A 16,053-nucleotide genomic window follows, 5' to 3' on the forward strand; every position below is an offset into this window, starting at 1 on the left:
CTGTGGCTTTGTAAAATAAACAAACAGGAAGTGTTTTCTGTCGTCTCGGTTTCCTTCCCGTCAACTAGTTTGTGGAGCGCTTCACAGAAATAAACCAAACTCAGCAGAATACTGTCACACAGTTTTTCTTTTCTTTTGTTAATCTGTTAATTAAGTCAAATATATTTAGCATATTTATTCCTTTTATACAGGCCTATAGACTATGACTTTATGAAAACAAAATACTATTATTATTTGTATTTTATTTTAAATGTGACTCCATTCTCCTTAAATCATCCTGGCAACCCAGGGTTTGGAAACCTGTGCTCTAGGGAACTGAGTTTGGCTCCCCTAGTATAAGTGAACCTCAGGGAATATAATAAATAATGTAAAAACTTCATGTCATGACCCCTGTAAAGATGTAAGATGCATTATTAAAAGGATTCTTTAGCTATTAATGATTAAACACTCACAGAGCTTTTCTGCAGTTGACCACAGCTGGTACCAGTCTTCTTCTACCCTCAGCTGATGTGTTGTATTTCATGGTGTTCAGCTCATCCAGCGCCTCCTCTGAGATCTGAAGCATGTAGGAGATTGTTGAGCATTGAGCAGGAGAGAGTTTCTCCTCTGAGTGTTTGTCTGATTTCACAAACTCCTGAATCTCTCTGGACAGAGTCTGATCTTTCACTTCCAGCAGACAGAGGAACAGATTGATGGATTGATCAGCTGAGAAATGGTTAATATTCTGATTATCTTTGATCATGTCTTTAATGTCCTGTGTGGTTTCTCTGATGCTCCCTGTGCTGTTCTCTGTGTGTGTCAGTAGATCCTGTAAGAGTCTCTGATTGGACTCCAGTGAGACGCCCAGCAGGAACCGCAGGAACAGATCCAGCCGTCCATTCTCACTCCTGAGGGCTTTATCTACTGCTGATCTTAGTAGATCATACAGAGAGACTTCACCAGACCTGAATTCACCCAGAAGCTGCAGTGGTTCCTTGTTCTTCATTAAATAGCAGTAAAACACAAAGAAAGCAGCGAGAAACTCCTGAACGCTCAGATGAATGAAGCTGTAGACTTTCCTCTGATGAATCAAAGATTCCTCCTTAAAGATCTCAGTGCAAATCCCAGAATGCACTGAGGCGTCAGTGACGTCTACGCCGCTCTCAATCAGGTCCTCCTCATAGAACATCACATTGCCCTTCATCAGCTGATGGAAAGCCACTTCAGCAAGTTTCACAATCACTTCTCTGTTGGACTGCAGGAGTTTCTCTGGATCTCTCTCTTCATACTTCTGATTCCTCATGTTGATCTGAATCAGCAGGAAGTGGATGTACATTTCAGTCAGAGTTTGAGGGATTTCTGCACTCAGATCTTCTTCCAGGAGCTTCTGAAGCACAGTGGAGGAGATCCAGCAGAAGACGGGTATGTGGCACATGATGTGGAGGCTTCTTGCTCTTCTGATGTGTGAGATGATTCTGCTGGCTTGATGCTCGTCACTGATTCTCTTCCTGAAATATTCCTCCTTCTGAGGCTCATTGAATCCCTGAATCTCTGTCAGACGGTGGATGTATTTGGAGGGGATCTGATTGGCTGCTGCTGGTCTGGAGGTGATCCAGATGAGAGCCGAGGGAAGCAGATCTCCTTTCATGAGCTTTGACATCAACACACCCACTGATGAAGTCTCAGTCACATCAGAAACTTCCTGAGCGTCTGAAAACATCAGTGTGATTCTGCTTTCATCCAGACCATCAAAGATGAACACAACTTTACACTCCTCATAAATCTTTGAGTCCAGATCTTGAAGTTCAGGATGAAAGTCCAGCAGAAGTCTGTGAAGACTGTACTGATGATCTCGGATCAAGTTCAGCTCTCGAAATGGAAGCACGAACATGAAATCTACATCCTGATTGTCTTTTCCCTCGACCCAGTCCAGAATGAACTTCTGCACAGAGACGGTTTTCCCGATTCCAGCGATGCCTTTAGTGAGAACAGTCTTGATCTGCTCTTTCTCCTGGCGTCCTGGTTCAGGAGAGGCTTTAAAGATGTCATTGCAGAAGATTGGAGTGTCTTGTGAGTGTTGTGTTCTGGCTGTTTTCTCCATCTGTAAAACCTCATGTTCTTCATTCACTCCTTCTCTCTCTCCCTCTATGATGTAGAGCTGTGTGTAGATCCTGTTCAGGAGGGTTTCATTCCCTTGGAGTTTCAGTCCCTCAAATAATCTCTCATACTTGTTCTTCATGCTGGCTTTGTGTCTGTGTTTGACTCTCTGTAGTTCATCATTCACTGGTTGATCATGTCTATTCAGGGACGCAGTAACGGTTGTGTTGTTCAGACATAAGCCTGAGGCGGCCTCTCGAGAGATGCATTGGTCTCTATATATTCTGCTGAAACAACAACAACAAACAGATTTTAAAAATGATGTAAAATAAAGGATTTAAATGTATAAATAAAATCTAAATGTAAACCATATAGTACATCAATATAGATTTCAATCTCGTAAGACATTATACAGAAAAATATAATTTCAGTTTAACATTAAAGTAAATTTTCAGAAAGTTAACACAAAAGGTAAAGTCAAAGTTGATTTTCTATCACTGAACTTTTGTCCTCAGATTTGAGGTAAAAAAAACATCTCTGCATTCAGTGTGTTTTTGAATCCCATAGAGCAGTTAAAGGAATTGTTCACTCAAAAATAAAAATTACCCCATGATTTACTCACCCTCAAGCCATTCTATGCGTTTATGGCTTTCTTCTTTCAGACAAATACAATCGCAGTTATATTAAATATCCTGGCTCTTCCAAGCTTTATAATGGGAGTGAATGACTGTTTCTGTTTTGAAGTCCATAAAACTGCATCTATCCATCATAAAAGTGCATCTATCCATCATAAAAGTGCATCTATCCATCATAAAAGTGCATCTGTCCATCATAAAAGTGCATCTGTCCATCATAAAAGTGCACCTATCCATCATAAAAGTGCATCTATCCATCATAAAAGTGCTCCACACGACTCCAGATGTCCTTCTGAAGCAAAACATTATTTTTGTAAGAAACTATCCATATTTAAAATTTTATAAAATATAATAGCTATCTTTCAGCAAACGGCCATATGCATCGAGTACAGTGGAAAAGAGACCTCTTTATGATGAATGGATGCACACTTTTTTGGGCTTCAAAATCTCACCCCCCATTTACTGCCATTATAAAGCTTGGAAGAGCCAGGACATTTTTTAATATAACTCTGATTGTGTTCGTCTGAAAGAAGATAATCCTATACACCTAGGATGGCTTTAGGGTGAGTAAATCATGGGAGATTTTAATTTTTTTAGGTGAACTATTCCTTTAAATCCCCCACTACATGTTTATCCTCACCTGGGGTCAGAGATCACTGCTCCATCACTGAATTTATGAGGCTGAGTCAATGATCTGTCACTCTTCACAGACCCAATGCCAGATTCTGGAGATGAATCGCTCTGTCTCCTGATACTGAGAAACACACAGATATAATTCTTCCTTTAGTTCTGTCTTTTATTATGATTTGGTCTGTTGTCTCTAATACTGGATTAAATCTCACCTGGGGTCAGAGGTCACTGCTTTATCACTGAATTTAGGAGGATGAGTCAATGATCCGTCACTCTTCACAGACTCAATGCCGGATTCTGGAGATGAAGATCTCTCACAGCTCTCTCTGTTCTCCATAATGAGAAACTGACTTCAGACCTGCATATGGAAAACAAATCATACATTATATTTAGACTATTCCTTTAAAGTACAGTAATAACATACTACACATACAACGGTATTCTAGAGATTTAGAGTACAACTGTGTAGTAGCAGCAGATTGTGGAGGATCCTTTTCTTCTGAAGCCCATAAAGTACTGGTTTACAGTGGAAGAACTGGTCTGACTGCACAAAGACCTGATCTGGCTAGATAAAAAAGTTTGTCGAGACAAACTTTAAGTTGGCTTGAGAAAGCCGGACCAGAGAGTTTTAAAAGTCTGAAGAAGTTTAAAGTAGTTTGAAGTTTAAAGGAGAACTCGGTAACTCTAGCGAACTCTAGTCACTTCTTCGCTGATTTTCCCTTTTGTTGTCGCATGTTTTCCCCACGAGCTCCCCCTACAGCTGTGGGGGGGTGTATATTTCACAACACGGTCGTAAAAAACTCACTTGCGGCGGCCTCCTCCCCCTCTCTACAGCTGCTCATGTGCGTTTGTTTTGATCAGAGCAAGCTAACTGTATCGTGTGGAGCTATGTCTACCGAGGTGGGTAATCTGGTAATACATCATACATGCGTGTGTGTTTATGTCGAATTGCCGTAAAGCAATTTGTGTTTCGCGCTCGTTCTCGTTCTAGTTCTCGCTTCTCACGAGACTTCCAATTTCTATCTTACCGGGACGGTAGTGCCCAAGTTGCAAGGTTGGTTTTCCGCCTGGGAACGCTGGGGGGAGCGGGGAAAGTCACCAATATCACCAGAACAGGTTGTTTAACCATCCAAATGATTTCTAGACAGTTTTATTAAGTTAAAAAAGTTACCAAGTTCTCCTTTAATTTTATGAGGTTTATCAGTTCCTCAATTCAAGCCTTAAAATTGTGTATGTTTCCTTTAAAAAAAATAGGAAAATGCATCTCTTGGTTTTATTAGTGAAATGTTCTCAATATTTTCAATAAAACACTGAACCACAATTTTCTTAATAAAATATACATAATATTTTTAATGATCACCTCAATTTTTTTAATTAAAATTACAAGACTCATGATTCAATTTTTATAGTGTGGGTCAAAACAACAAAAACATTAACCTGATCTTAAACATTAAACGCCAACACTGATTTGCACACCCCTCAGCAAATGTGCAGTTGCGCCCCTGGAGCAATGGCAAGGGAAAATGAATGTCCAGCGAATATCCAACCTAAAACTAACTTTACCCCGCTCTGCAAGCGAAACCAATTCAACAAACGAGTTAAAGAGACACGGATCTAAAGACGCACTTGTGATAGTATAGTACACATAAAACCAGAAGCAAATAACTGACCATGAAGTTTTATCTTGTTTTTGGCAATCTGTTTCCTGGAAGAGACAGTCGTAACACCTGTTCCACCTGCTCCTGCTGCTCCTGAGCTCACCTGTCCCCCCGGTTACATGAAAACCCTGAGGCGGACTGAAGAGTTTCTACACCGGATAGTGACTGTATAGCAAACATTCTGAATTAATTTATCCTTCGCGTCAGAAATAGTGCTGAAGAATACAGGAATATATAAGTGTGAGAAATACAGAAATAAGCTCGAACTTCACTTACCATTCTGCATCAGCAGGAGCTGTTACCAGAAGAACTAATGAGGGCTGATCTTTCCCGTCATTAAAAAAAACTTTCTTTTTAGGGCCTGGTTGTATAATTGATAACAGTATTTTAAGCAGATTGAAAACTTTAATTTAAATGTATTTATTACAGCTTTTAAAAACCTAAAACTAAACTTGAACCTTGTTCTGGTTTTGTTTCCTTATTACCTATACCTTACATTAACATTTTACGTTTTATTGTTAGACATAATATTTTTTTAAACATGCATAAAATGTAAATATCATTAAATTTCATTCCACTAAGTAATTTATTTGCATGTTAATTAACTGATAATAAATTGACTTATAAATTGACCGAGTGCAATTTACAGAAATGTAAAGAGAAACTAAATGATAAAAAAAACAGAGTCAGTGACGACTACGTCGAACGTCAGCAACTGAAAGGGAACCAAGGTAATGAAAACGTGTGGCAGGATGGGCTGAAGTTTAGCCCCAGTCTCCTCTTCTAGCGACAGAAAAATTACCTTTTAATGATGAAACTATTTTTGATAGAATGATAGAAACTGTTTCTGGAAACCTGTTTGCTTTGACCTCATATCTGGTGTTAATGCATTTATGCTTTGCTTTTAATGTGTTGTAGTCTTGAATATTTTTATATAGTTCAAGTTCAATTTTATTTATATAGCACATTTAAAACAGCCACTAGGCTGACCAAAGAGCTTTACAGAACAACAAGATTAAAAGAAGATATAACATGCATAACAAAAAATAAGAGCAACATATCTAAGAGTAACCATAAAATAACCAGTATCAGACTCAAATATAAATGAGTAAAACTGGTAGGGTTAGGGTTAGAATAAGATGACATGCAAGTTACTTATAGTCAGTAGAACCATAGTCAGGACCATCATTAGCAGATATTAAGCAGAGAGTCTACTAATACTCTAATGAGAGTTAGTTGACATGTAGTGGCAAAGTTACTTAGTCAACAGAATGTTCAAAAGGACCATCAAAATAAAGTGTTACTGAAAATGTTGTGGCCCCGAGATAGTGTATAATGAAGAGGCTTCTTGGGTTTGCTATAGCTATGTGTTCTGTGTACGAACTACGCATTCTGCTTCTGACATTCCTGATGTTGAATATTTTCAATAATTTTCTATTCTTAACTGATATTTTTTCTCATAACTTAGGCAATAGAGTGAGTGATCTTGAAATCACTTAATTTTCTAATAAAAGATAATACATTTTGATTTGGACTTATATATAGATTATAATGTCTAATTATATTTCTCCTGTATTATACATTAGGCCTGCCACAATCATGACTTTTGTGCTGATGATTAAATACTAAAAATGATTACATATTAATACAAATAATGACAATAAAAGAGGTAATTTACAAATTTGCAATTTAACTCTGTTTTGTTCATTACAATTTAAAAAAAACATTTTTTTAAATTGGAATTAGGGCTGTGATACAATCCGTGTATCATTCGTTCAGTCGTTTTTTTATTTAATATTGAAAGTAGAAAAATGAGAAAACAGTTCCTTTTTCGATTTTCATTTTTTCCAAAACAACGAAAAACAAGAATTCAGCTTGATTTTTCGTTTTTCGTTCTGAGGTAGAAAAATGTATAAACAGCTGGAATATTCGAATTTTACACGTGGGTGGGAATGAAACGCCCCTTTCCTTTGATTTGTCAGCCGAAGATCAAACTGTCCCGTCATCAGTTCTTCCTCAGTTCTGCACTGCAGAATAAGAGTCCTCGCGTTGTGATTCTTAACTCGTTTATTGCAACTATATTTCATCTTTTTTTTCATCAAATAACCAGACTAACATGGCTCGACACAACCCGTACTGGGCAAAACACTAGACAGGGCTTTCTTCTGTGTAGACCAGGAGTTCTCAAGTGCCAGGGGTTTGCTATTTTCCTATTTCCGAACTTCTGTAAAGTCACGTTTTTTTTTTTTTTTTTTTTTTTTTTATCATGAACCACGCTGTGTTTTATTCTTAAGTGACTATATAATGCATTTTACTTCAAATAATCTAAATGTTGACTTTGAAAAGTAGGCGCGTCAGAAGGCTATTCACTCTATTTTGGTTCATTTTTGGTGTGTGCCAGAAAGATGTTCAAGGAGACTGAGACGCACTAAAGCAGCGCATCATGTTGTTTTCTTTATTTTCCAAAGGCATGACATTTTGTAGTCATTTTGAATGTACACAAATAAAAATATAAATGTTACTGTTTCGAATGACAGATTATTAAACGACAGAATATTATTATTTCCCCTGTTGAGCAACAAATCCAAGTGATGTCGCCGGCGCATCGCTCGCTCACACAGCATCTCTAGGCTATTATCAGTTCACTTCTGGCATTGCTAACATCACAGCATGTTCATAATTAAAATAAAACACAGTCAACCAAACATATAAAAAGTTATTCTGCTTAATTTAATTGGTCTGTTGTACAATATAAAGGCTGTGCTGCACAGTAGGCTACTTGCTGTTATTCCAAACTCATTTCCCTTGCTGTGAAGATGCTGATTTAGCCTATACGTGTATTGGACTCAACTTAAGTATAAAGCCTTCTTTACATTACTAGTTAGCATCCAAATGTTACATTGCAAATATGGAAACTTTGGACCGAATGAGAGATGCGCGAAACCAACGGTACAGTTTCAGTTTCGATTCAAATAAATTTGTTTAGGCTTGGCGTTTAAAATTGGCTAAATGTTGTTTATAATAAAGGACAAAGCTATTTTATAAGCTATTAGGCTATATTTTTATTATACGTGGCTACTTATTTTTCATTCTTCTTGTTTTCTGAATAGGCCTACCATTCATTTAAGGATTTGACATAGGCAACAGTAAGGGGAAGTAAAATACGCATAGACATATATGCATAATAGTGTTTATAATGTTAATGTTGCATTTTATTTACCGATCTTTTACACTATTTCTGAATAGGCTAATAATAAAATGCGTTTGTTTCCCTCTCAACATGACCCGTGCACTGCGATACAAGCGCACATCTTTGAGATATAAATGAATAAATTTTAATAAAACACAATAAAACTCAGAAGAGTATGTATTTTAATATCTCTGTTGTTCTCTGTTCTCCGGTTGTTAGATAGTCAGTCTGAATGTCATGCGTTTACGTTAATATAGACATATTATATTGTCAATGCATTATTCTTTTCTTTTTGTATTAGTGTTAAAAATATTAAATTTACAACTAATTATATTGATTTATATCTTCATTTATTATTTTTAAAAAATTACTGGGCGAGGGTGACCATGTAGGCTAACAGCCATCATTTAGGCTACCTGTACCCAGCTGATGCATGCAAAGCGTAGGTGAATTTATATCTACACAGAAGAAACCCCTGTCTAGTGTTTTGCCCAGTACGGGTTGTGTCGAGCCATGTTAGTCTGGTTATTTGATGAAAAAAAAAGATGAAATATAGTTGCAATAAACGAGTTAAGAATCACAACGCGAGGACTCTTATTCTGCAGTGCAGAACTGAGGAAGAACTGATGACGGGACAGTCTGATCTTCGGCTGACAAATCAAAGGAAAGGGGCGTTTCATTCCCGCCCACGTGTAAAATTCGAATATTCCAGCTGTTTATACATTTTTCTACCTCAGAACGAAAAACGAAAACTCAAGCTGAATTCTTGTTTTTCGTTGTTTTGGAAAAAATGAAAATCGAAAAAGGAACTGTTTTCTCATTTTTCTACTTTCAATATTAAATAAAAAAACGACTGAACGAATGATACACGGATTGGTGGAGGAGGGATGCTGACAAACTTTCAATGAACAGAGATAGGTCTGCTGTGAATTTATACTCTGTCATTGAGTTGATTACTGATTAATCTCCAGCTGTGCATAATTTGGTTAATTATCTGAAGCTGCTCCTCCCGAACTTTGTTAATAAAACATCATTTTGTAAAAGCAAACTGTAAAACATAAAAAAAGGTATTTTTAACAAACATAAAAGTTGCCATGTTTATTGCTGAGTGATGCTGAATTCAAGCTGAATTGAGATCAAGCTGAATTCTTGTTTTTCGTTGTTTTGGAAAAAAATTTAATCGAAAAAGGAACCGGGTCCGTGTACTTTTTGATCATTTCATTTCCTGTTTGGAATGGAATAACGAGAAATGAAAACCAGCTCGTTTATTCGTTTTTTACTTTAGTTTAAAAAACGAAAAATGAGATTTTGGCTCGATTTTTCATTTTTCGTTTGTGGTTTACAAATCGGTTTATGGGTTCGATATTTCATTGCTGAAACGCCCCTTTCATCTGATTGGTCAAACCGCTCCGCCTTCAGTAAGCTACGTGCTTTTCTTTCTGTCAGAGTCAGTACGAGTGTGGCACGGACAAATCATACACTATAATAAAATAATGTCTGAAACCACCACTCACTGTTAACTATGCACAATATTTGAAGCAGAATATGTTGCTGCTCACGTAATTCGTGCTGCAAGCGACCTCATTAATGTGAGCCACGTATATGACAGATTATTTTAGCATGATATAGGCTATTTCCCATTAATAAATACAGTGCAAATAGGCTAGTCCCGTCTCTTTGGATATAAGGGAAGTGGAAATAAATATCAATGATTGGCTGAACGGTACCATGATGGTCCTATGTCCGTAACATTTACCATTTACATCAAAGGCAGTGTGGCGCATAAATAATTTTGAAAATTGAATAGAAATAAAGATTATATTTATGAATGTATGCATTTGTAGCCTACTCATTTCACATGAAAAGAAGGAGACAGAAAAGAGAGAAGTGAACGTACATTAATACTGACAAAATTACCAGGTTTGGGATTAATTAAAATCACATTGTTTGAAGAGCACAGGATACCTTTAAAATGTTATTAGTTTTATTATAAAACTAATAAAATTTTATTACATACTGAATTGGTCGATGTTTGTCTGAGTTTTCTTTATTAGGTTGGCTTTAAAAAGCCAGCATATTTTAAAACATTATTATTATTATTATTATATAATATTATTATGAGAAATTGACTCCGCCTAGAACAAATGCATCACCAAACTCAGCTCAGACCTTCAGACTGGTCTGACTCGCTTATATCTTTTCTAACTGGTAACTGGTCAGACTGACTTTCCCAAAAAAATCCATTAAAGCGGGGCTCAGTAGCTTCGGGATTTCTTCGCTGTATTCTCGCTTTTTGCTCGCAGGTTTCTCTCTAGAGCTCCCCCCACAGCTTCGGAATAGATATTTGACAACACTGTTGTAAAAACTCTTTGGTGATTCTCAGACACCAGAGGCTAGTAGATCAACGACATTAAAGCAGATGGGACATTCTTTAAAACGTCTTCTTCCTTCGGGTTCGGACAGCGTGAGGGAGCGCAATAATGACAGTATTTGAGCAGATTTCTTTTGGCCGTAAAGCAATTGTTTACATCGCGAGACCTGATATCATGCGATACTTCCTGCCGCGGCGGCCGGCGGCCCGCCGTCTCAAAGTTGCAAGTGCGAATTTTCCGCTCACGGGCACCAGGGGGGTGCGAAACGACCACCATTCAACCCGAAATAAGTAATATAACCATTCCAATGACTCCGAAGCTGTTCAGTTAAGGTAAAAAAGTTACTTAGTTCACCTTTAACTTGCGTTATCTGAGCAATGAAGGCTGTAATACTTAATGCTGTCCACTAGAGGGGGCGACAGAATAAGTTTTCTTCTCTCTTTCCCTGTTTGCATCAGTTTAAATGACAAATAAATGCACGGATTTCTTTCATAAATAGGCCATATCTGTGTATGAGAACAAGATTTACACTTAAAGCTTTACGTTTCTTTTAAGATATTGTTATTCCACTGGTTTTTGCATTTAAATTTGTCCATCTGGAACTTTTATATGTCATGAGCTCTATATTTAAGATGTACTAGAAAATTCAGCAACACAAACTCTGTTTTAACTCGGCAAATTTGTTTTCCTTTCAAGTAAGGCTATGGCCTACAAGTTATCCTGCTTTATGCAATGTCTTGCCATACTGTCCAGAATAAACAATATTTTCTCCACATTCTCTATCTATCTATCTATCTATCTATCTATCTATCTATCTATCTATCTATCTATCTATCTATCTATCTATCACAGACCATCTTTTTTAAACTGTTATTTCACAAAGGAAGCCTTTGTGCGGGCATTGGCGTTGTACGAGAAGGATATTCTGAATATGAGCCGACTCAGACTGTAAAATTAGCTGGTTTAAAAATGCGGATTGATCATTGCAGAGTTATTCCAGACGCCTCCCGGTGCTATTCGTATTGGAATTGTGTAATCACAGATTATGAACAGATGTTTTACAAGGATATATTCCCATTGGGTTGTTGGGTTTTCATGTTTTATGGGAACTTTAGACATAATTTTTATACTGTAACTGTGTTATAGCTAACTCTAATGTAACAGTTATGGGTAGGTCATCTACGGACATGTTACGGACATATCATGGTACCATTCAGCCTATTATTGATTTTCATTTCCACTTCCCTTTTATCCAAAGAGACGGGACTATTTGCACTGTATTTATCAATGGGAAATAGCCTATATCATGCTAAAATAATCTGTCATATACGTGGCTCACATTAATGAGGTCGCTTGCAGCACGAATTACGTGAGCAGCAACATATTCTGCTTCAAATATTGTGCATAGTTAACAGTGAGTGGTGGTTTCTGTCATATAATGTGCACATGTAAATGTGACTTTATAGCTTTAAGGGCATTCTGTTACGTACGCACGCGGGGGCGTTGCCCTAGGAGACTGGGGCGGTTGCGGGGAGTTTTTGAGTTTGAACACTTGCCTGTATGTTAGCTGCTGCACGATTGTAACAATACAAAGTATTCATTGAACCCTGAGACTCGTGTGGACATTTGAATTATTTACATGGTGTCAGAAGCGTTTGACGGACACATTGCTTCACTGAAAAGATGGCCAAGTTTCATCCTCCGGAAAGTTTCGCTTTTGATTGTCCAAATGAATGGGCAGACTGGAAGCAACGTTTCCTGCGATTTCGGCTGGCCACTAAACTGAGTAAAGAGGATGGCGAAGTGCAGGTCAGTTCGTTGATTTATGCCATGGGGCCTGAGGCTGAAAACATTTTCAAGTCTTTCACATTTGAGACGGAGGGGGATGAGAAGAAGATTGACGTTGTGTTGGGAAAATACGACGCATACTTCTATCCTAAACACAACGTGATTCACGAGCGCGCCTGTTTTCACCAGAGATCGCAGCGGCCCGGTGAGAAAGCTGAAATGTTTATCAGAGCCCTTTATGAGCTATCAGAACACTGCGACTTTGGTGTAAATAGAGACGAACACATCCGCGACCGCATTGTTGTGGGCATTTTGGACAAGGATTTGTCACGTAAATTGCAGCTAATGGCTGATCTTACACTTGCCCCAACGATTACAACTGTTCGCCAGTCTGAGGAGGTTGCACTCCAAGTTCACCTGCAGGGGGAGTCACATGCAGCAGTACAGGAAATCTGCGGGAGAGGATTAGACAGAGGAAAGCCCAAGTGGAAACCTAAAAAGAGAGAAAATGATCAAGGAGACTCAAACTGTGGAAAATGTGGAAAATTGAAACATAGAGATCCGGAAAGGTGCCCAGCCAAGAACTCCACATGCAACAAGTGTAAGAAGGTGGGTCACTGGGAAAAGAAATGTTATAGTAAATCAGTCAGAGAAGTGACAGAGACTGTTTCACAGACACCATACTTCCTGGGTGCAGTCACAAATGAAAACAGAAGTGATGAACGATGGACAATACAGTTTACAATTGGAACAACACCGGTCAAATTCAAAATTGACACGGGTGCAGATGTAAACATTATGGGAGCAGAGGCGTTCAACAAACTAGTTCCCGATAAGAAATTGGAGCCATCTAATATCACACTGTGCAGTCCAGGTGGTCAGTTGGACTGTTTAGGAAAGTTCCAAGCCAGCACAGAATATAAGGGAAAGCCATACTGTTTTCCAGTATACGTCGTCGGTGGCCGCAACGCGAACAATCTGCTAGGCAGAGCCACTGCAATGACCATGGGGCTTGTGAAACGTGTCGAGGAAGTCCACACAGCATTCGGTGAGCACGGAACACTCAAAACCGAACCTGTTAAAATCCTGTTAAGTGATAATGCTGAGCCATACACAGTGCACACTGCTCGTCGTGTCCCGTTGCCTCTACTGCAAAAAGTAAAAGAGGAATTAAAACGCATGGAGGAAAATGAGGTGATTGAGCCTGTGACTGAGCCCACTGACTGGTGTGCGCCTATGGTGCCAGTTCCAAGGAAAAATGGGAAGGTGCGCATCTGTGTTGATTTGAAGAGGTTAAACGAGGCTGTAAGGAGAGAGAGGTACGTCCTTCCAACTGCTGAGGAAATTACTGCTAAACTCAGTGGCGCAACCATGTTCACGTCACTGGATGCCGCCTCTGGGTTTTGGCAGATACCTCTGCACCCTGAAAGCACCAAATTAACCACCTTCATAACACCCTTTGGGAGATATGCGTTTAAAAGACTCCCATTCGGAATCACAAGTGCTCCGGAAATCTTCCAACGCAAAATGACAGAGACCCTCAATGGCCTGGTAGGCGTGGCTATCTTCATGGATGATGTCCTTGTGTATGGAGATACTCCAGAACAGCACGACCAACGTCTCAGCAAGGTGCTGGAAAGGATCGAGTCAGCCGGCCTGAAGCTAAACAAAGAAAAATGTAAGTTTAGGCAGGACCAGCTTCACTTCTTGGGTCATGTCATTGACAAATCAGGTGTGAGGCCCGACCCTGAAAAAGTCAAGGCAATCCGCGAGCTCCCACCACCACAGAACGTGCAAGACCTAAAGCGTATTTTGGGCATGTTCAATTACTTGGGGAGATACATTCCAAATTTGTCTACTGTGTGTCAGCCACTTTATGACCTGTTAAAGTTCAAGTCAGTATGGACATGGGACCATTCTCAGCAGGAGGCATTCCAGCGGATTAAAGACATCCTGTCCACTTCTCCAGTCCTGAAGTTCTATGATGTGAACCGGCCTACTGCTGTCTCAGCTGACGCCAGCAGTTATGGCATAGGCGGAGTACTGTTGCAGCTACATGAAGGGGAATGGAAACCTGTGGCATACTGCTCACGTCGCCTGTCTGATGCCGAGACCAGATATGCACAGATTGAGAAGGAGTGTTTGGCGAGCGTCTGGGCCTGTGAGAAATTTGGAAAGTATCTGTGTGGCCTTGAGAGCTTCAAATTGGTCACCGACCACAAACCTCTGGTGCCCCTCATGAATCAGAAAGACCTGGACAACGTGCCAATACGGTGCCAAAGACTACTCATGAGACTTATGAGATTTAAACCGATGGCCGAATATGCACCAGGGAAGACCTTAACAGTGGCCGACACACTCTCACGGAGTCCACTACAGTGCCTGGAAACGGAGACTGACACTCACTCAGACGTAGCGTGCTATATAGCAGCCGTTGTAGACGCCCTGCCTGCAACCCCACGTAAGCTTGAGGCCATAAAGACAGCTACGGCAGCCGACTGTAACCTTCAACTGGTGTTGCAGTACATAAAGTCAGGGTGGCCAGATTACATAGGCCACGTCCCAGCAGCAATCAGAGAGTATTTTCCCTTGAAAGCTGAATTATCTGAATGCAATGGGATCTTCATCAGAGGTAGCCGTATGGTGATTCCTGATGTGCTGAGAAATGACATCCTGAACCGGATACATGACGGACACCAAGGTTTGACAAAGTGTAGAGAGCGAGCCCATGTGTCTGTATGGTGGCCCAGCATCTCATCAGCAATCCAACAAAAGGTCCAGTCCTGTCAGGTATGCCGTGAGATGAAACCCAGCCAGCGGAAAGAACCTCTCATCTCTACCCCCCTTCCTGACCGGCCTTGGAAGAGACTTGCTATGGACCTGTGTGATCATAACAAACACACTTACCTTGTCGTGTCTGACTATTTTTCCCGGTTCCTGGAAATACTTCACCTGCCGACAACCACTGCCTCGCAGGTAATCTTGAAGTTGAAGACAGTGTTTGCAAGATTTGGCTGTCCAGATGAGGTCGTGTCTGACAATGGGCCTCAGTTTTCATGCCAGGAATTTAAAGACTTTGCAAGAGAGTTTGACTTTATACACATCACTTCTAGTCCACACAACCCTCAAGGGAACGGACATGCAGAGAGAGGGGTTCAGACCGCTAAAAAAATCTTGACGCAGAAAGACCCTCTGCTTGCCCTTATGTGCTTTCGCTCAACGCCTTGCACCACCACAGGCGCGAGCCCGGCAGAGCTACTCATGGGCCGGAAGATAAAGACAACCCTTCCAACACTGGAGGCAAATCTACAGCCCCGATGGCCTGATCTGGAAACGGTCAGGACTAAGGATGCATGGGAAAAGGGGAAACAAGCATTCTACTTTAATCAGCGCCATGGAGCTAGGCCCTTGCCTTCTTTAAAGCCAGGTGATCCCGTCCTCATGAAGCTGGATCATCAGAAAGCCTGGAGAACACCTGCCGTTGTCACGGGAGACAGCATCACACCACGCTCCTTTGTTATTGAAACACCTCAGGGAGCAACTTTGAGACACAACCGGCGTCACTTGCAGCATGTTCCTCCGGCAGCTGGAGACACTCACCCTTTAGCTCCAGATGGACTACAGCAAGGTGCTGCCACACAGCAGCCTGACCCCGCAGTCTTCGCTGACACCGCATCACCAACCCCCAGTCTCAAACCGCCAGA

The 16,053-nt window shown here is 40.1% G+C and overlaps 1 protein-coding gene across 1 annotated transcript in view; it reads right to left on the reverse strand.

The window, feature by feature from the left end:
* LOC311286308 (uncharacterized protein) overlaps positions 1–2,306 on the reverse strand; it is a 28,934-nt gene extending 26,628 nt beyond the window's left edge. The window contains exon 1 of the mRNA XM_084402448.1: positions 453–2,306. Within this exon, the coding sequence (XP_084258574.1) occupies positions 453–2,218 (1,766 nt within the window). The 5' untranslated portion in view covers positions 2,219–2,306. The remainder of the gene's footprint in view (positions 1–452) is intronic.
* Positions 2,307–16,053: the final 13,747 nt, after the last annotated feature.

Source organism: Rutilus rutilus, assembly GCF_951802725.1.
Source record: "Rutilus rutilus genome assembly, chromosome: 2".
Taxonomy (NCBI): Eukaryota; Metazoa; Chordata; class Actinopteri; order Cypriniformes; family Leuciscidae; genus Rutilus; species Rutilus rutilus.